The 22,281-nt window shown below is 43.6% G+C and overlaps 2 protein-coding genes across 3 annotated transcripts in view; both read right to left on the bottom strand.

The window, feature by feature from the left end:
* Positions 1-22,281, bottom strand: part of ints4 (integrator complex subunit 4) — a 37,835-nt gene that overhangs the window by 2,191 nt on the left and 13,363 nt on the right. For both annotated transcript variants that reach the window (XM_080772173.1, XM_080772174.1), the window contains exons 14-23: positions 21,988-22,103; positions 20,455-20,588; positions 19,267-19,433; positions 7,824-7,917; positions 7,338-7,418; positions 6,411-6,541; positions 5,298-5,357; positions 3,482-3,641; positions 1,439-1,582; positions 573-693 (exon numbers count right to left, since the gene is read on the bottom strand). In XM_080772173.1, coding sequence (XP_080628299.1) covers positions 573-693; positions 1,439-1,582; positions 3,482-3,641; positions 5,298-5,357; positions 6,411-6,541; positions 7,338-7,418; positions 7,824-7,917; positions 19,267-19,433; positions 20,455-20,588; positions 21,988-22,103 — 1,208 coding nt within the window. The remainder of the gene's footprint in view (positions 1-572; positions 694-1,438; positions 1,583-3,481; positions 3,642-5,297; positions 5,358-6,410; positions 6,542-7,337; positions 7,419-7,823; positions 7,918-19,266; positions 19,434-20,454; positions 20,589-21,987; positions 22,104-22,281) is intronic.
* On the bottom strand, positions 13,460-15,020 carry LOC308321041 (ER lumen protein-retaining receptor 3-like). The gene has a single exon (XM_080771824.1). The coding sequence runs from the start codon at positions 14,592-14,594 to the stop codon at positions 13,935-13,937; it is 660 nt and encodes a 219-aa protein (XP_080627950.1). The 5' UTR covers positions 14,595-15,020; the 3' UTR covers positions 13,460-13,934.

The following is a 22,281-nucleotide window of genomic DNA, read 5'->3' as shown; positions in this document are numbered from 1 at the left end:
CACAACATGAACGGTCATTCAAATGACATGATGATGACGTAAATTACGGACATGACTGGAACATCACATGGCTGTATTTAGGTGTGACTGGGATCTTCCTGAAGAAGATCCCAGTGATTGAAATGTTGAATTAATAAACCAGTGGAGCTGAGTTATTCCTTACCAGTGTTGCGGACTATTATTTCTCTTGTACTGCCATTTGTCCTTATTGACATAATTGCCCAGACTCTGCTTCAACAAAGATGGCGAACCAAACCGCAAGCACGGGAGCAGCAAATCTTTGACCGCTTGTCCGACCGTTGTGTCCGCATAGCGGTCCGTTGGTGTGTCTAATCTGCGTGTGCATCTCTGACCGATTAGCCAAAATGTTAGATAGACCCTGACGAAGACCGTCTAGGTCGAAACACGACAACAATGTAATGTTTTTGTTCACATGACTCCCTGTTTTCATATACCTAGTTGTGTGCTGAAGTCGCACACCAGGAATGGCAGATCGACAATACAAGCTCAGAACATGTCACCACGCACGCGCGTGCATGTGTGTGTGTGTGTGTGTGTGTGTGTGTACAGACCTGTCCAAGCGGTGTGTGACAGGTACACCTGTGTGATCAGTCTGTGTCGGTTGGGTCCAGGCTTCCTGAAGTCTCCGGGTTTGGGTTGGATGACGTGAGACTGCCCGTCTGGATACAGAACCTACGGACACAGAGAGGTGTGTTTAAACATGCTACTGTAAATGTAGTCCAGATACAGAACCTAGGGACACAGAAGGGGTGTGTTTAAACATGCTACTGTAAATGTAGTCCAGATACAGAACCTACGGACACAGAAGGGGTGTGTTTAAACATGCTACTGTAAATGTAGTCCAGATACAGAACCTACGGACACAGAAGGGGTGTGTTTAAACATGCTACTGTAAATGTAGTCCAGATACAGAACCTACGGACACAGAAGGGGTGTGTTTAAACATGCTACTGTAAATGTAGTCCAGATACAGAACCTACGGACACAGAAGGGGTGTGTTTAAACATGCTACTGTAAATGTAGTCCAGATACAGAACCTAGGGACACAGAGAGGTGTGTTTAAACATGCTACTGTAAATGACAGACTAGTGCATTACGATGCAGGTTAATTTTAGATATAGAACACACACACTCACAGTATATCAAAAAATCAAAAATAACTAATTGCTTGTTCCCGGTTATAACTGGTTCATAACTTCATATGCAGACTGACCTGGACTTTAACAGTGTTCTGGGGGTTTATTAAAGGGTTAAAGGAACCTACCTGGACTTTAACAGTGTTCTGGGGGTTTATTAAAGGGTTAAAGGAACCTACCTGGACTTTAACAGTGTTCTGGGGGTTTATTAAAGGGTTAAATAAACCTACCTGGACTTTAACAGTGTTCTGGGGGTTTATTAAAGGGTTAAATAAACCTACCTGGACTTTAACAGTGTTCTGCGGGTCCTGCATGTGTTCCAGCGTTGCGTCGATGTCTAGCGCCACCACCAGGCCACTGATGAACTTCAGGGGGTTGTCAGACTCCCCCGTTGGCTCGATGATGGTCGCCGTCGCCCGCTGGATCTGTTGGCATTAAGACACAGTCTGTAAACTACACTGGATCTGTTGGCATTAGGACACAGTCTGTAAACTACACTGGATCTGTTGGCATTAGGACACAGTCTGTAAACTACACTGGATCTGTTGGCATTAGGACACAGTATGTAAACTACACTGGATCTGTTGGCATTAGGACACAGTGTGAACTACACTGGATCTGTTGGCATTAGGACACAGTCTGTAAACTACACTGGATCTGTTGGCATTAGGACACAGTATGTAAACTACACTGGATCTGTTGGCATTAGGACACAGTATGTAAACTACACTGGATCTGTTGGCATTAGGACACAGTGTAAACTACACTGGATCTGTTGGCATTAGGACACAGTCTGTAAACTACACTGGATCTGTCGGCATTAGGACACAGTCTGTAAACTACACTGGATCTGTTGGCATTAGGACACAGTCTGTAAACTACACTGGATCTGTTGGCATTAGGACACAGTCTGTAAACTACACTGGATCTGTTGGCATTAGGACACAGTCTGTAAACTACACTGGATCTGTTGGCATTAGGACACAGTCTGTAAACTACACTGGATCTGTTGGCATTAGGACACAGTCTGTAAACTACACTGGATCGGTCGGCATTAGGACACAGTCTGTAAACTACACTGGATCTGTTGGCATTAGGACACAGTCTGTAAACTACACTGGATCTGTTGGCATGAGGACACAGTCTGTAAACTACACTGGATCTGTCGGCATTAGGACACAGTCTGTAAACTACACTGGATCTGTCGGCATTAGGACACAGTGTGAACTACACTGGATCTGCTGGCATTAGGACACAGTGTGAACTACACTGGATCTGCTGGCATTAGGACACAGTCTGTAAACTACACTGGATCTGTTGACAATGCATTAGGACACAGTGTAAACTAAAGGATCTGGATCTGCTGGCATTAGGACAGCAGCTACAAACGTCAGATTTTCTTCGTACAGCTTCATGTTGCCGGCTCCCATTGGAAATGAATGGTAGACTGTATGCATTTGCATCTGCCTTAATCTGAACACAGCAACACGACTGACCTGTTGGTGCAGCAGAGCACTCTGTCTCAGTAACTGACCTGCTGGGGCAGCTGACCTCAGTAACTGACCTGCTGGGGCAGCTGACCTCAGTAACTGACCTGCTGGTGCAGCTGACCTCAGTAACTGACCTGCTGGTGCAGCTGACCTCAGTAACTGACCTGCTGGGGCAGTAACTGACCTGCTGGGGCAGCTGACCTCAGTAACTGACCTGCTGGGGCAGTAACTGACCTGCTGGGGCAGCTGACCTCAGTAACTGACCTGCTGGTGCAGCTGACCTCAGTAACTGACCTGCTGGGGCAGCTGACCTCAGTAACTGACCTGCTGGTGCAGCTGACCTCAGTAACTGACCTGCTGGGGCAGTAACTGACCTGCTGGGGCAGCTGACCTCAGTAACTGACCTGCTGGGGCAGTAACTGACCTGCTGGGGCAGCTGACCTCAGTAACTGACCTGCTGGGGAAGCTGACCTCAGTAACTGACCTGCTGGGGCAGCTGACCTCAGTAACTGACCTGCTGGTGCAGCTGACCTCAGTAACTGACCTGCTGGGGCAGTAACTGACCTGCTGGGGCAGCTGACCTCAGTAACTGACCTGCTGGGGCAGTAACTGACCTGCTGGGGCAGCTGACCTCAGTAACTGACCTGCTGGGGAAGCTGACCTCAGTAACTGACCTGCTGGGGCAGTAACTGACCTGCTGGGGCAGCTGACCTCAGTAACTGACCTGCTGGTGCAGCTGACCTCAGTAACTGACCTGCTGGGGCAGCTGACCTCAGTAACTGACCTGCTGGTGCAGCTGACCTCAGTAACTGACCTGCTGGGGCAGTAACTGACCTGCTGGGGCAGCTGCAGGTGCAGCAGACCGCTCTGTCTCAGCGTGGTCTGGAGGATCTTCACCTGCTCCACGGGCTTACTGGACGACAGGCGGGGCAGCACCTCCAACAGCTTCTCCACGAAGCTGTCCTGGAGGTGGGGCAGCTCCGTCACGAAGGACCTGCAGGGTGGAGACAAAACACGTCTGGTTGGACAATGGAAAACAGAACAGCTCTTACCGGTAACTAGCCCAGTGTAAAACGTATTGGCCGTAGATTTACAATGTAGGCATTTAGCAGACGCTTTTAATCCAGAGCGATTTACGGTAAGCAAGAACACCACATGGTAATAATAGATCAAATACATAGAAATGGTCATCTAGGGCCCCACACTCTGCAAAATCAATATCCACATTTAAAACTCGCCTGAAAACCCACCTTTACGTATGTTAAAGCCTTTTCTTAACCGTCATTATTGTATTGTTATTAATTATATTTCTATGCCTGCCATTGCATGGATTGGTCTTTTGTTGTTCTCTTTTGATGTAAAGCACTTTGTGACTTTGTCTAGAAATGTGCTATATAAATAAATCCATTATCACTATAAGGAAGCTAAGAACCTAACATCCGTAGTATGTTAGGTAGAATATCTGTACAGTGACGTTATGAGTAATAAGTATACACTATAGACTAGAGTGCTATGTCTACATGCAATGCTATACATCTAAATGACAGAAGTACAGTAGTATTTTGTATTTGTATTTATTTATTCAGCACAGTATAAAAAACAGCACGGTGAACATATAAATATGAGAAGGGTAAGGGGTGCTAGGCTGAGGCAAAAAAGCCCAAGGGGCTTATACGAGGCCTCTACCTATATACATTAAAATGAAACATTGTATATGAGATATAGAATATCCAGAAAACATGATTGCAGTATAAAAAACATAAACAAATCTGTAAAGTAGGCCTGTAAAGTCCTCGAGGCTATAGGGCAAGTGCTACGGGCTACAGGTTTTCACACTACGGCGGAAGATGGGGAGTGAGTCTGCAGTTCTTTTTTTTTTTTTTTTTTTTTTTATCCCACGATTTTGTAACCCAGTTTTCTTTTTCACCCAGTGCCAATTATCTAATGTAATCCTGGGCGCTACACTTCCTCTGCCAACCTGGGGGGGGGCAGCGGACTGACCTCATGCCTCCTTCTATGCATGAGGAGTCCAAGCTGCTTCTTTTCACCTGACAGAGGGGAATTTCCCCGGCCGGACGTAGTGCGTGGAAGGGACACGTTATTCCGACCAGTTCCTTTCCCCTCCATCAGGCGCCCCGGCTGGTCAGGGGGAGGTAGTTTTAGAGACCAGGATTACTGCATGTTTTTGTGAGGGTATCTACCCTAGGGGACACATACAAACTCCACACAGAAAGGCCCTTTCGCCAACCCCCGCCTCGGGTATGGGCACTGATGACGCGGAGGAGGGAACACGCCGCCAGTGCCCACAGCGTCCCCAGCGGGAATCGAACCCAGGACCTTCTAGCTGTGAGGCGACAGCACTACCAACTGTGCCACCGTGCCCCCAGAGTCTGCAGTTCTGATTGCAACGGTGAGTTCATTCCATAGTTTGGAAGTGAAGTGTCCTTGAGCGAGACTCTGAACCCCTAATTGCTCCCGATGTGCAGGTTGGTTCCTTGAATGGTTTCCCCCGCCGTCGGTGTATGAATGGGTGAATGTAAATGAATGCACAATCTATGTAAAGCGCCTTGGATAGAGGCGCTATATGAACGCACCATTTACCATGTATAGTTTTGGCGCCAGAAGAGCTCCAGTTTGAGAGAGACGTTACCTTTGAAAAGACTCCACGTCCTGCATAAACCTCTCACAGCTGCTGATGAGAGGGTCCATCCTGGAGAAAAGACACAAGCATGACGATTATTCATTCACGTGACCTTCCCCAGTAACGCTCATTTGTGTGTGTGTGTGTGTGTGTGTGTGTGTGTGTGTGTGTGTGTGTGTGTCAGAAAATGTTTTTTTTTAACTCGTCAATGTACAGCACCAACCCTCGTCTGGTGTGTACAGTAAGCATCATATAGTACTGAACAGTTTTGTTTTCGTTGACTAAAACTAAGATGAAAAATGTTCGTATGCTATGGTGACTAAAACTGAGAATAAATATACTGACAATTTCATCAACAAATAAAAACTAGACAAAAAATGTTAGGAAGGGACTAGTGGACAAGAGATCCAGTATATGTCATTTTACACTTGGTTGCATGCTGAAAATAGCACATCTACTATTTGTAGATCGGCTATTTTCAGCGAGTGTAAAAACAGTCATTACGACGGCATTGAGGCCCGCCAAAACACATTTTAGTCGACTAAAATCAACTGTAGATTCAGTCGACTAAAACTAGACTAACACTAAGTGATGTAATGTGACTAAAACCAAATGAAAACTATTCAAGAGACTATGACTAAAACTGCACTGGTACGGAATACCAACCCTCGTCTGGGGCGTACAGTAAGCATCATACAGTAGTAAACAGTACTGAATACCAACCCTCGTCTGGGGCGTACAGTAAGCATCATACAGTAGTAAACAGTACTGAATACCAACCCTCGTCTGGTGCGTACAGTAAGCATCATACAGTAGTAAACAGTACTGAATACCAACCCTCGTCTGGGGCGTACAGTAAGCATCATACAGTAGTAAACAGTACTGAATACCAACCCTCGTCTGGGGCGTACAGTAAGCATCATACAGTAGTAAACAGTACTGAATACCAACCCTCGTCTGGGGCGTACAGTAAGCATCATACAGTAGTAAACAGTACTGAATACCAACCCTCGTCTGGTGCGTGTGTTAAGGATCATACAGTAGTAAACAGTACTGAATACCAACCCTCGTCTGGGGCGTACAGTAAGCATCATACAGTAGTAAACAGTACTGAATACCAACCCTCGTCTGGTGCGTGCGTTAAGGATCAGCTGCAGCGCCTTGGCCTGGAGACGAACGTGATGGATCGTTGCCACCTGTCGGCTCTCCAACCCGCCGTACATAAACTCGAGTTTATACGTCTCCTCCAGGATCTACACATGCACACACACACACACACACACACACACACACACACACACGTTAATACTTGCAACAACAAAAAAAAGCAAAAACAATCTTGCTGTCCCGTCGCTAGTCGCACTAAAATAATTCATGCCTGGGATGATAGGCAATCCTCCCGCAATAGATTTGGTTGGCGTTTGCTAATTTCCGATAATCCGGTCAAGCGCCTAGGGTATTTCTTTCCCTTGAAAAAGGCTCCTAAGGCTGCAATAGCTGGGCACAGCAATGTACTGTATTGATTTCCAACTAACGTGGGCAGTCAAAGTTTTTAATGGGTTTACGATAATATGGTTACATGCCTAAACTTAAAGTAAAATAAGTGTTTAATGGGTTTACGATATATGGTTACATGCCTAAACTTAAAGTAAAATAAGTGTTTAATGAGTTTACGATGTATGGTTACATGCCTAAACTTAAAGTAAAGTAAGTGTTTAATGGGTTTACGATATATGGTTACATGCCTAAACTTAAAGTAAAATAAGTGTTTAATGGGTTTACGATGTATGGTTACATGCCTAAACTTAAAGTAAAATAAGTGTTTAATGAGTTTACGATGTATGGTTACATGCCTAAACTTAAAGTAAAAGAAGTGTTTAATGAGTTTACGATGTATGGTTACATGCCTAAACTTAAAGTAAAATAAGTGTTTAATGAGTTTACGATGTATGGTTACATGCCTAAACTTAAAGTAAAATAAGTGTTTAATGGGTTTACGATATATGGTTACATGCCTAAGTACAAGAAGCACTACTGTGCTGCTCTGACCTGTCGTGCTGCTGTCGTGCCTGTGGCGTTCCGCTTGACGCAGAGAGGGACGGCCATGTTCCACAGCCTCTCCTGTAAGGCCTGACCACAGGACGAAAAACATTAAACATGTACAGTCTCTCCTGTAAGGCCTGACCACAGGAAGAAAAACATTAAACATGTACAGTCTCTCCTGTAAGGCCTGACCACAGGACGAAAAACATTAAACATGTTCCACAGCCTCTCCTGTAAGGCCTGACCACAGGACGAAAAACATTAAACATGTTCCACAGAACCCTAGAACGCTAAACATCCTTTTTGTCAAACCATCACTAAACATGGGTATATTTTACCCAATGTAAAATATTCCATAAAAAAAAGAAATTCTCATCAAATTATATTGAAGTACAGCAATACATGTATGGCAACCTGAGCCAGAGTCGTCCTATATTCAGCGCACTACGTATAATAATAATAATAATAATAATAGTATGAGCCATATCAAACCTTCATTAGCAGCAGCTGACAGCGGAGGTAGGTTGCACAGAAGTCAGCCGCTCCGGCCAGCTCCGTCTGCAGCTCCCCAAGCCTCTGGAGGTCCCTGACAGACAGACAGACAGACATCACGTTATCCATTGTGATAAGACTTATCTCTTATGCGTTTCGGTGGTGAGGTGACCACCGAACTACTACATGACGTCACTGAGCCGCGGTGAAGAGCGAAAACCACCGCCACCGCTCCAGCCCTTCTCTCCGTTTTTACTCACCACCGCTCAACGTTATGTCAGCTCCGGTGGTCACCTCACCACCGGAGTGGTGGTCACCTCACCACCGAAAATCCAGACTATGAATGAGCCTTTAGAAGTTTAGAGTCTTATCAGACTATCATTTAATATATATCGTCGCTGTCTGGCAGAAACCAGGAAGAAAATGTATTTAATTTAACTGAAGACAAATGTATAAATAAGGGGGAAAAAATAAAAAAAAACACACCAGCAAGAAATGAGAATAGGAAAAGAATGTCTGCCTTTGTGTGTGTGAATGTGTGTGAATAAGGCGGCCTTATATATGTTTCAATCGTTTTCGTGAAAACTCAAGCCTCCATGGGCCTCCCCATTTTGTTGACCAGGTGCTCCACTGTTGCAACAAATATAAACAGGACTTGGAAAAGGAGTCTTCAGGCTAAATCTGTCGACAATATTTTCTGATTAATTTAAGACGTGGGACACACGTTTGACATTAGATATTTATTGGAAAATATAAATTAAAATGAACTGTATATTGTTTGCTATATATGTTGTTGACAATCTACTTTCATTTAGTGTATATTTTATGTGATTGTGACAGTGTTTTTTGGCAGTTTGAAATTGTGACCACTTGCTGGGGACAGGCTAAATACAGGCATTTTCGGGTACAGAGCCTGCTTTTAACTAATTCAGATGGAATATGAAAAAATATATAATTAAATTAATGTCATAAGAATACACAACTGTATTACATACAGTATAACTTTGTTTGTTGTTTGTTTTTACGAATTAATTTATTTTGAACATAAATAAGGCTCTTATGTGTGGGACATGTTTTTTCCACTTTTGTCCCTCATCTCAAGAATGAGTGATATACGGGGAGGCGGCCTTTTTTCCCCGACAGCATTCTAGCCGACGGGGCAACGATCCCATCCGCAGCGGGGGGGACATTCAAGCCGACGGGGCAACGATCCCATCCGCAGCGGGGGGACATTCAAGCCGACGGGGCAACGATCCCATCCGCAGCGGGGGGACATTCGCTGCGATGCGAAAAAGCGATGGTCCGACATGCGCTGCTCCCGTGCTTGCGGTTAGGGTTAGGTTATGATTGAGGTTTCGGATCAATATGCTGTCGGAAAAAAAAGACCTGCACCCGATATACGTACACGCGTGTGGGTATATATGGATAGGGTGGCCTGGCTGGGCGTGTGACTTGACTACCGCCGCCTGAATGATTCAGCCCTGCAGCCCTGGTGTGAGATATGATCTGGACAACAGATAACAGATAACATTGACCACTTCTCCTTTCTTTCCTAATCTTTTTTTGTCATCAGACGGACAGCTTGGTCATATACTTTGTTGACGTTTTGTTAACTCATCCTCCTGCTGTTAAAAGTAACTAAGTACATTTACTCAAATACTGTACTTGAGCATAATTTTGAGGTATTTGTACTTTAATTGACTGTATTCCAATTTCCAATACATTTACATCTACTCCACTACATCTCAGAGCCAACATTTGTACTTTTACTCCACCACAATTATTTGAAAACTTTAGTTACTAGTTACTTTGGAGATTTACATTTTGATTAGAAAAACATACATTACTGTAACCACTTAAACCCTATACAGTACATTTCGACCATTTGAAAATAGCTGATCTACAAGCTCACAATGCGTCACGATGCATTGTGTGCATTCTGCAGTTGGTGTTTTAATCGGATAGGTCCGGAGATCATGTGTGCCGATTTTTGTGAGATTTGGACAAGGAGGAATGGGCGTGAGTAAGACTATGGACCAGACCTACCTGCTTTCTCTGCACCATTTAAGGCTGTTTCCAAATGTTAAAATGTAAAAGACCAATATTATTATGGAGAAAACAAGATGTTAAGACCTCTAAACCAAATAGAATAACGTTTATGCGTTGTTTATGGCTTCTGAATGTAGGTCTTTTAACATGTAAAGTCTATGGAGTGACGTCACGTCAACACCACTAGGTCTAGAAAGGGGGCGGGGAAGGGCTGTGAGATAGGTTTAAGGCTCATACATAGTCTGGATTTACGGTGGTGGGATGACCACCGAACTACAACATGACGTCACGAGCCGCGGTGAAGAGCAAACCACCGCCACCGCTCCAGCCCTTCTCTCTGTTTTTACTCACCACCGCTCAACGTTATTTCAGCTCCGGTGGTCAGCTCACCACCGGAGCGGTGGTCACCTTACCACCGAAAATCCAGACTATGAATAGGCCTTTAAGGGTTGGGAGAGGGTTAAGGTTGGGTTTAGGTGTGCTGCTGCCCCGTGGGAGGTTAGGGTTAGGGTTTGAGATATCGGACCAATGATATGTCTGGCTTCAAGCAAGAGAGAGAGAGAGGTGGAAGCAAACGCAGGTGGATGACATCACAGCAGGAAGGAGTGAGGACTTAAAAAAAAATAACACATATGCTCCCAAAACGATCTATTGCACAAAACATTACAAAATAAAAGTGTCAATAAATAATATGTGAGGGATCTTTGGTGGAATGCATTCATTCAAGTGAGTCCCTTGTTTGAGCCGAATCTGGGTTGTACATGGTTTGTTGCACTCCCTCTGGTGTCGTTTACATTAAGGAAGTATTTAGACAGGTACATGGGTATCTTAGTGGTGTATCGAATCTTGTGGACCAGACCCATTGCAAGATGCTGTACTCTGTCGTCGACCATAAGCCATCCCAGCCTGTCAAAGTGGGCAGGGGTGAGGTGGGTTCGGGGGGTGAGGCCAAGTAGGAGCCTGACCAGTTTGTTTTGGGAGGTCTGGAGCCTTGTTTTAAGGGCCTTTGAGGTGCTGTGGTACCAAGAGGTGGATGCATAGTCAAAGAAACCTTGTACGAGGGCTCCTGTTAAGGTCTTCAAGGTGTTTTTGTTGACCAGTGAGGAGATCCTGTAAAGGAATCTTGTTCTTTGATTGACTTTTTTGATTACGTTGGTGGCCATTTTATCACCGGAAAGATTGGCCTCCAGGATGGAACCTAGGTAGGTAATTTCATCTTTTCGTGTGATAATGTTGTCACCCACTCTAACCAAGAAGCCATCTGCCTTGCTGAGATTACTATTTGATCCGAAGAGAATGGATTCAGTTTTTCCCAGGTGTAAGGATAGTTTGTTATCAGTGAGCCAGGTGCAGATTCTACCGAGTTCAGAGCTGAGGGTCTTTTCAACCTGCAGTTTGTTCCTGTCCAAGACCAGCAGTGCTGAGTCGTCTGCGAACAGGAACAAGCTGCAGTCACATGCTGATAATGTACAGCACCAGATTTAATTGTATATTAGTGAAGTATTGTATCTATAAGTAGATGATGTACATAACCAGATTTAAGTACAATACTGTACATGGGCTGTACTGTACTTAGTTACTTTCCACAGCTGTATTTAATACCTTGAACATGATTCAGTGTTTCTATAAAAATCAAGTAAACAAAAACATTGAAAATATACAGTAGGCTATATTTTCTAGTGTTTCTGTTTTTTTTGCAATCTGACCATCTGCAATATTCCTCACACTGTCACACACTCACTACTGTACATTTGTTGATACTTTAAACTTCTACTCCACTTGTACCTCAGAGGCAAATACTTTTTACTCCACTACAGTTATTTGACAACTTTAGTTGCTGATTCATTGATTGATTGATTGAATACTTATAGGACCATTAATTTACTACTATGAAAGTGCAGTCTAAGTTGCAGCTGCGTTGCGATAAGAACAGATGGCAACCATTCTCTCTAATAGAAAGTGGGCGGCTGGTGGATTGGTTATGGGAGAAGGACAATTAACCAATTCTGGGCGGGAACCCCTTTTGGTGTTAGGATTATGTTATTCTTTAGCTATTGAAAAATAGCAGATCTACAAGCTCATAGGTGGCGCGCTACAAGCTTGTAGGTCTGCTATTTTCGAAAAATCGAAGAACGACTGACATAGAAACATAGCTTTTTCAGAAAACTGTCAGGATGTAGAAGACATTTTTAGAATCTGATCTCAGGTAAAGGAGTGAGGATTGTGTAACTTTGGACAGATGTTGAAGCTACAGATAAACTGTGGTCACCTCTAGCTTCCGTTTGTATGGGGGGGGGGGGGGGGGGGGGGGGGGGGGGGGGGGTTTGCACAACCTGTGTTTGAGAATTTAAGTTTTGTACTTCCTTAATGCTATCTATGAAGGCATTGTGCCAAAACCAGCCACAGGCTGACATGGTGATATATTTTTGAAAAATCGAAAAACGACTGACATAGAAACATAGCTTTTTCAGAAAACTGTCAGGATGTAGAAGACATTTTTAGAAACTGATCTCAGGTAAAAATGGGTTATGGGAAAGGGCTCGATTAAAAGAAAACAAACGTTTCAAATGTTGCTGTTTTTTTCAAGGTTTTGGGGAACCCTGTAAACCCACTCCAGTTCACTAGAACTAACATGAAGTTACAATGTTAGAGCCTCAGGACCAGCAGAGAGGTTTTGGGAGGTGTCCTGATGTACTTCCAACCCCCTACTCCCCCCCCCCCCCCCCCCCCACACACACACACACACACACACACACACACACACAGAAAATTAAAAAAATATATATATATATGAAAGATTTAATATATATAATATAATAAAAAACGGTGTGCATGCATACACATGTGTGCGTGCGTGTGCATTGTTGGTGATACATAATAAATCACTTGATGATACAAAACATTACATTATCCAGTGCTACTGTACATAATTACTTTGCCAACCCTCTGCACAACCCATACAGCATGCTACTGAGGGACTGAGGTAAGATTCATTACTCGTGGAATCACACATGAATTAATGCACATGCGCACGCATGTGCATTCATTCACACATTGTTTGATTAAAACTCCTTATTGATTATCATCATTGTGTAACTTTGTAACTTGGTGTTGGTTCTCCATAATGGACATTCGTGTGAGGATTGTGTAACTTTGGACAGATTGCACAACCTGTGTTTGAGAATTTAAGTTTTGTACTTCCTTAATGCTATCTATGAAGGCATTGTGCCAAAACCAGCCACAGGCTGACATGGTGATATATATATATATTTTTTTTTTCTTTTTTTTTTTTCTGGCATTATTTTTTATGGGTTCCCCAATTCACATGGTTACTAGAATTGCTCATGATCGCTCATGGTCCCTGGCAATATTATTAAAATTTGCAAAAAAGATTAGAAAACATTTGGGTATTCTGTAAAAGCTAGACACGCCCATAGCCATACAGGTATGAGTATACCATGTCAAAACTAAAGTACAGGAAGACATGTATTTTAGACTACCTGAGGGTTGTACGATATGCTAAACAAACCATATTTACAGTTTTTTTTTAGTGGGTATAACTATAAGCATTGGCTATGGAAACAAGATAAATCCCACATAAACTGCATTTAATGGTCTTTAAACTGGAGTCTATCTCAGCATCCATGGGTGAAAAAAATAAAGCAAAGAACAAATGCACAATTCATCATTTCTGCCGTCCCAAATCATGTTTAGGTTCTACATGCACACAATTGTAGTCACTTTTGAACTCTATATAAAAAAAGAAAACATACTGTACATTGCAATAGCTTTACCACTATAGCTACTGTATGCGTGCACTCACGCAAGCCTCTAAACATTCTCTCTCTCTCACACACACACACACACACACACACACACACACACACACACACACACCTCATCTTGACCTACACACAATCATGGCCCGATAGGCCATTAGTCCCACCGCTCACAACAGTTGATTGGCATGGTACTGTACACTATGTGTTCCATTGCATAACTGTGTAGTAGCAGAGGCACAGAATGGTAGCGGTTTGAACACAACAATGGCGGCACATCTCGTTAAACTGGCACCGGCAGACTCATCTTTCCACTCCCTCGAAGAACTTCTATCTCACCCTTTGTGAAATAAAGGTAGAAGAAGTCGCAGTAGAAGATGGTCTGCACCACGCCGGACACCACCGCGATCTGGTCCAGGAAGCCCTCGGTGTGGTAGCGCCACACCCAGTTGGCCAGGTAGAGGGCGCGGTACAGACCCAGGAAGAACAGGTAGTGGGTGGTGATGGACTCCGCCTCGCCCGTCTTGGTGATCATGAAGAGCTGAGGCATGATGGCCACGGCCTCCAGGAAGATGGAGAAGGTCCACAGGATCTCCAGCGGAGTGAAGGCGTGGTTCTCCAGGAAGGACAGCCCGATGACGGGCACCAGCAGGAACTCCGCGCGGAACGTGTCGTTCTCGGAGTCAAAGGTGTTCCTGAAGCGCATGTAGATCAGGTAGACCGTAGCATAGGCCAGGCCCAGGAACACCACTTTCATGACTGTGTTGTAGATGGAGATGAAGGCAGTGAACAGGTCCAGGTATCTTGTGGTGAACACGAGCGCAAACAGCACCTGAGATTTCCCAGAGATACCAGAGCAGGATTTGGACTTCCATATCTTCAGGAACAAGATAATGATTGCTATGAGATGCGACACGTCACCAGCTAGCCGAAAGATGTTCATTTTTGCAAATCGTGTGCCCTACAAAAAGCCGTCTGAAAGCAGTCTCCCAAAAACAAAAAGTCTAAAAAAAAAAAAAATCTGCTGTGAATTATAAATAGAAGCGCTGCTAACTATATACGCTACTTTATAAAGCATAAGCTATGCTAGTCCACAGAGCTTCCCTCAACGACGCTCGTTCCGTTCGCGATCAAAACGCAATCAAATACATTCCCTGCAAATTCGGAAACAGCCCAGGCGAATTCGGCCGCATGAGAGAATGGTCCAGGAAAAAAAGTTGTTGTGTGTACTGTGTGGGTGACGTGGCTGCTGACAGCCGACTCCATCCATCCGTGTTCCAGGCTTTCCAGGGGCGGGGAGGACGTGATCTGTTTGGCTGGTCATGGTGATATATTTTTGAAAAATCGACTGACATAGAAACATAGCTTTTTCAGAAAACTGTCAGGATGTAGAAGACATTTTTAGAATCTGATCTCAGGTAAAGGAGTGAGGATTGTGTGAGGATTGTGTAACTTTGGACAGATGTTGAAGCTACAGATAAACTGTGGTCACCTCTAGCTTCCGTTTGTATGGGGGGGGGGGGGGGGGGGGGGGGGTTTGCACAACCTGTGTTTGAGAATTTAAGTTTTGTACTTCCTTAATGCTATCTATGAAGGCATTGTGCCAAAACCAGCCACAGGCTGACATGGGGATATATTTTTGAAAAATCGAATCGAAAAATCGAAAAACTGACATAGAAACATAGCTTTTTCAGAAAACTGTCAGGATGTAGAAGACATTTTTTGAATCTGATCTCAGGTCAAAATGGGTTAACAAACTAATTAATTAAATCTGAGACTTAAGTTTCCAACTCATAATGGCATGCTGCCCAAAACGCAGCCTGTGAAAGAATGAAGAGAGAGCATAGTGATATATATCGATTTTCAAGGGGGGCTAGTGTGTGATGTGAAATGTGAGCTTTAGTCATATTCCATCATATTCAAGTGCTTTTGGAGAGAAATGATAGTCATTTTCACTGTAGAGGGGAGCTGTGTGTGACTGTGCCCAGGTGATGATGGTCGTTGATGCTCATCAAGGAAGGCAATTATGTTTCTGCACTGTCAAAAGTAATGCTACTTTTTTTGCAATGTAGTTTAATAAAAAATCTCAGGGGGGAAGATAAATTATATAAAATTAAAAAAACGGTAATCTTTAAAATATATATGTTTTTTTAATATCGTGAAAAGTCATATCGTGAACCTCATATCACTGATACTAATCGTATCGTGAGTTGAGTGAATTGTTACATGCCTAGTCCCTTCCTCCGATTGCCTCTGGCTCCACCCTCCTCCAATCCAGCACTGCAATGGCATAATATCTTTCACTAGAATTCCTTTGATGTTTTAGACTAGAGATATGTTGTTCAGTTCTAGCCAGGCCGGGGTTCACAGGTCAGAATGGGTTAAGTGAAAGTCTCAATTACTTTAGACCACTGAGTACAAACTGTTGTAGCCATAACCACTTTAACGCATTAACACCAGGAAAGCATGTGTCATTTTAGATTCAAGCGTTCAAAAATAGAAGTTATTCAAGTCGTCACAGCTTGGTGCTGCCATGCACGCTGACGCTACGCGAGCTTGTACATCTGTTATACAAGTGAGCTTGTACATCAGTGATTTTCACAAGTGTTGCCTCTTTCTTATGTTATAGTATAGTTTGTTGAAAAGGAAGGGATGTCCACACAACTGTACGGACAACCCTTCCATTTCATTGTACGTACATTTCTTGTTCAGCACCTGTAGAATTTCTGGAGATGTGCGTGCTTCCTTTTGGCTCCTATCTATAGTATAGTTTGTTGCATTAGTTTTGATGCAGTAAGTGCTTTTTTGTAATTATTTTATTGGTATATTTCAATTTGCTGTCATCTGTGAACGGTAGCCCCCAGGGGAGATTCCTGACCATATCTGAAGTATTGTGCAGTTTGTAAGTATTGTTTTTTTTTTTATACAGACGGTCCTTTATAGGCTACCCATAGGCGGCCTTATATATGTTTCAATCGTTTCAATTGAAACAGGCCTCGAGCCTCCAGGGGCCTCCCCATTTTGTTGGCAAGATTTAAAAAATAATAAAGCCCCGAATGTCTGCGGAGTTTATTTCTCCTGCCTTCTGTGTGATTTATTTATCCTTCCAAGCCCACTATCCTGCGTCTATACTACATCCTGTAGTTCACTTAATAAATAAAAGTATTGTTATAAGCAGCTTTTATTTTGAAGAGGAAGAGGAAGTTGTTTCGGTTGTAGCCAGCTGCCATGACAGTCTACTCGACTAGAAGTGCCGGGTGGTAGTGTACAACAACAACAACAACATGCTTTTAACCAAAGTTCATGAAAACCGCATGCGTCTATGACTTAAACAATGTAGGCTAAACACTTTGGAATGACGTTAAACATGGTATATCCTCCGTGGCGGCGTATAGGTGAGTACTAGTTAACCCATTCTGACCGGGCACCCATTTTGGTGTTGGCATCATGTTATGCTTTAGCTATTGAAAAATAGCAGATCTACAAGCTCATATCGCGCCACCGAGTGGCGCGATACGAGCTTGTAGGTCTGCTATTTTTGAAAAATTCGAAGAACGACTGACATTTTTAGAATCTGATCTCAGGTCAGAATGGGTTAATCAGACCAGTGTGTGTCCCGTGGAAACCTCGTATGAATCTGATCTCAGGTCAGAATGAGTTAATGAATTGATAAGTTTCATAGTATGATTCGTCATCAACAGGCTGCTGTTGATGCCCCCTAAAATGAACAGGTTAATACAGCCTACAGGATTCTCATTCTGTTACTGTCACTGCCTGCAAGGATGGCCGCCGTGCCATTTCTTATAAACTATCTAATTCATACGTGGGGTCGCCGTGGGTCCACGTGGAGTTGTTGTTGTTGTTGTTCATGCGCCACGGTGCGCGGCGTGGAGAGGGCATCGGAGCGCAGAGCAACAGCCTAGTAATAGTATGGCATATTGTCTGTACTCTCTGCACTCTCAATCTGTCCAGTCCTAACGTGTATAGGCTGCCGATTGTGGCGAATTATATTCGTTAATAAAGAGAGCGCTGTAAAGGGGACATTGCCTATGGTCAGTTCATGGTGTGCATCATTCTCGTTTTTAACCGGGCCGTGATAATGCGGCGCAATGACGGTAGGCAGTAGCCCTAATACAATGTAACCAACTTGCGCAAGCATTAAAAAAATGGGTTTTAATTGTCAGGTAGCGGAAAATAATCAAATTTAAATAATCTAGCACTGGCAGCGCTGACAGTTGCGATTGCATCATTGTATAGCCTATGCTGCCTTCCAGTTATACCTTAACCCAGGGGTGCCCACACTTTTTTTACTTGAGAGCTACTTGCTAAATGACCAGCAGAACAAGATCTACCCACCAAAAATTATATTATCCCATTGCTGAAAATAGTTTAAAATCTACCTGTGGGGGCTTTGGAGTGTGTCTGTGTGTGTGTGTGCGTGCGTGCGTGAGTGCACCTTAGACAGGCCCGAGTGCGTGTCAAATATGAACACAAAAATTGGTGTCCCCAAGTTTTTATGCTTGGGTTAGGTTTAACATTAGACATCTATCCATTAGGTTAGATCAGTTATAGTGTGTGTGCGTGAGTGAGTGTGTGCATGCATGCATGAATTGCATTATGCACCCTCTTTGAATATGCCACTCACTTTGAATAAAGATTTTAATAACGTACGTTTGCAAGACTGGAATGCTGTGTTATTCTGAATGATGCAGACAACACAACACCCATGTAATGGAATATTAATATTTGCATAGTTTCACTTCATGTGTCCTTCATTTCCTTCAATGCCGCTTTCTTGTTCTTCCATTTTGGATGACTGATGAATGTTGGTTTTTGCAGAATGTTACCCTATTTTTAAGACATGCCAACAATAAAGATGCAAGGCTGCTGCGGTTAAACTAACAATCCAGATGTTATGGTGGTATACACTTTCAGCATGTGGCGTAAAAACAAAGTATTGCATTGTGGGTTTGAGGCAGGCCCCTTTTGATGTAAATCAATCAAGTCACCTTAATTAAAACTACTTTTTTATTTAATTTAAATTATTTATATTTTAGGCCAGGGGCATGTCATGTGGTCTACCTGCACAGCCTTTGTGATCTACTGGTAGATCACGATCTACCTTTTGGGCACCCCTGCCTTAACCCATTCTGACCTGAGATCAGATTCATACGAGGTTTCCACTATGGACACACACTGGTCTGATGAACCCATTCTGACCTGAGATCAGACTTAAAAATGTCAAGTCGTTCTTCGATTTTTCAAAAATAGCAGACCTACAAGCTCGTAGCGCGCCACTCGGTGGCGCGCTATGAGCTTGTAGATCTGGTATTTTTCAATAGCTAAAGCATGACATGATGCCAACACCAAAATGGGTTCCCGGTCAGAATGGGTTAAAGTAAAAAATGTTTAATCAAGCAAGCTGCTTTTGTGTATTTTTCTACTTGGCTGTGTATGCTATTCATGCTTTGAAGTCCGATAATACACACTGACAAAAAATATATATATATATATAAAAAATTTTTTTTAAATAATTCTGAATTATGAATAATTATGAATTATGATACGGGGCCTCGCGATCATTAAGGCCGCCCCTGCGTGCGTGCGTACCGTACCGTATGGTGAAGTCCAGCAGCTCCTGTGCTCCGGGCGCCTCCAGGTTTTGGATGGTGCTGACGCGGTTCAGGCTCTGCTGGAGGAAAAGCTGGGCCGACTCCACGGAGCCGGACTCACTGCTGGCGTCCACCGAGTCTAAACCACACACCTGCTGTCTGCCCGGTAACTGTAGGAGGAAGGAGAGACGACACTTAGAATCACTGCTGAACATTTGAACCAGTGCATTTTCAATGATATCAAACGAGAGAAGAATATTCTGATTTTTTTTTTACCTCCAAATGCGAAGAGTGACAATGTCCTTGACCAGAAGTTGGCAGAATGCACTGACTGGACTCAGGCAACAAGCCCAGCTTTAATGATCTTAAATTCCTTTATTTTAGATTGGGTTTTTTTTTTGTTGTCACTGTGTAATACTTTTAAAACAGTTGTCATGTTGCACACATTCCTAAAATTCCTGATATTTGCGCCGCCCTCGTTGAAAAAACAATGCATTTCAAATTCCAGCTCGTCACTCTCCAGGCTGCATGAACAGCGCTCGAGCGCCGTTTTCTGCCCCTTCGATGACAGCACTCTCTCTAAAAAATCTCTGATTCGAACCAGAGTAATATAATAAGAGAGTGGCGACACTAGCGTTGACTCCCATTGTAACAATGGAATGCGGAAGTGCTCATTCTATCTCAATGGGATAGTTCCAGCCACAGGAGCAATGTTTGGAACTATAGCCCATGGAGTCACCCACTTTATTAGCGAGATCAAAGCGTGCCACTACTCTCCTACTCCACTCTCTGGTTTGAACATACCGAACAAATGGGAAAACATTCAGCTTCGGGTTTAGGATTAACCCATTTTGGTGTTTTAAACATTATGTTATAATTTAGCCAGTGAAAAATAGCAGATCTACAAGCTCATACGAGCTTGTAGGTCTGCTATTTTTGAAAAAAAGGATTTAGATTTAGATTTAGATTTTTTTTAATGTTGAGGTCAGGCCTAAATGGGGTTTTAAGCATTCATGGTCCTTTATCACCCTCAGGGGGGGGGTACCAGGTGATACGGTGTGTGTGTGTGTGTGTGTGTGTGTGTGTGTGTCCTCACCCTCAGTGGGGTACCAGGTGAGACGGTGTGTGTGTGTGTGTGTGTGTGTGTGTGTGTGTGTGTGTGTGTGTGTGTGTGCGTGCGTGCGTCCTCACCCTCAGCGCGGGTACCAGGTGACTCAGGCTGTCTCGGAGGTAGGCGTAGTGTCTGAAGGTGTGGTCAGAGAACAGGGCGGGCATGGTGGGACAGGACTTGGCTGCGTTGAAGACTAGAACCAACACCGCAATGTCTGGGATCCCACAGGGCAAAGGTCAAGGACAATGTCAACATAATGGAGCTCATTCCCCCCAGATTGGGAGGTTGGGCACAAACATGGGGATGAATTCCTAATATTAATAATATTGGATTGCATTTTTATAGCGCTTTTCCAAGTGCTCGGAGCGCTTGCCTGGACTTCAAAATTAGCTGTGTTTTCTGTTTCTATTTTCTGTTTCTATTAAAGGTAGTATTTGTTGTAATGTATATGCTCCCATATCTTATTTTAATTGTATCCATTATAATCTGTATTCATTTTAAAGTGCACTGTTGCACTGTTGCCTTGCCTTTACAACGGTTCATTCATTCATACATTGGGAGGTGAAACGCCATGCAGCGTCCTCACTTCCCACACCAACGGTGGCGAGCTCACACCGTCTGGACACGTTGACAGGAGGAGGAGCCGGGACTCCAACCGCCGACCCGCGGATCATTGGACGACCAGCTCTACCTCCTGAGCCACAGCCGCCCTTCACCGCTATGCCACCAAAATGTGGAATGCTATGCAATACCACCGCTCATCAAAAAGTGCGACTCCCTATACGAGGGGTCTTAGGGTCCTATAATCGCCATGATATACTCCTTATCCATAAACTCTTTGCCTTTTGTTTGTTTTTACTATATTTTGAAAACATTTAAAAAAAAATCAACTAGCCCAGTGGTTCCCAAACTGTGGTGCGTGTCGTGCACCCCTTGTGGTGCGTGGGCGCCCTCTAGGGGGCGACATGAAAAGGCTAAAAGTGGTGCTATGGTTTGATTTTAAATATATTAACATATTATGGCAATATATGGCAAGTACAGTACATGCAGAATATAGTATATATGCTGCATATGGTTCATATATGTGGATAAATAGGAAATGTATGTCTCTTATAGCTTATGCAATTTATATTCAGCTAGGTCAGGAGGTAAAAGGGTCATGACCAAAAAGGTTTGGGAACCACTGATTTACAAGCCGATCATGGACGAAAATAGGACCCTATGGGCTCCATTTTCGTCACCGCTAAACCCCTTATCCCTAAACTTCTTTGCCTTTTTTTTTTACTATCTTGCAAAACATTTTTGAATAGTTAAAATGGCCAGTCTACAAGCTCACAACGTGTCAATGTAGATTGGCTAGTTGAACTATTCAAAAATGTTTTCCAAAATAGTAAAAAAAAAAAAAGGCAAAGAAGTTTAGGGATAAGGGGTTTATCGGTGACTAAAATAGACTTGGCTGGCAAACGATTTAAATCAGAAGTTCTCTAAACAATCATTATAAATCAAATCCCATAGACTTGGCTGCCATATGACGACATAATCTTCAAAAGCCATGCATTGGAGGGGCTAGCACCTGTGAAAAATAAGCGTTTTGTAGGAAGTGTGTAGGATACAGGCTGGGTCGTCCATGTCAGGCTCAGGCGTATCGAAGTAGGGGTGCGTACTGAGCAGCTCTGGGACCAGAGGCAGGACCAGGGTGGGGTGACGCTCTCCCACAAACTTCAGGCACCTGGAGAACAATCACAGTGGTGGAGAAAATACTCACATTTTTGCCAGGTGCCCGCACGACTACTGACGACCTTAAAGACGACTCTAAACCATAGACTGTAAAAAGATATGGACAAAGCGTTCCCCGGGTCTGATATGGACGTAAAATGAAGCCTGTCAGTCCTTGAATTGTAAGTCAC

The sequence above is a fragment of the Protomyctophum bolini genome (assembly GCF_963924005.1).
Source record: "Protomyctophum bolini genome assembly, chromosome: 9".
NCBI lineage: Eukaryota > Metazoa > Chordata > Actinopteri > Myctophiformes > Myctophidae > Protomyctophum > Protomyctophum bolini.
Note: the sequence above shows the minus strand (reverse complement) of the source record. Positions and strands in the feature narration are given on the sequence as shown.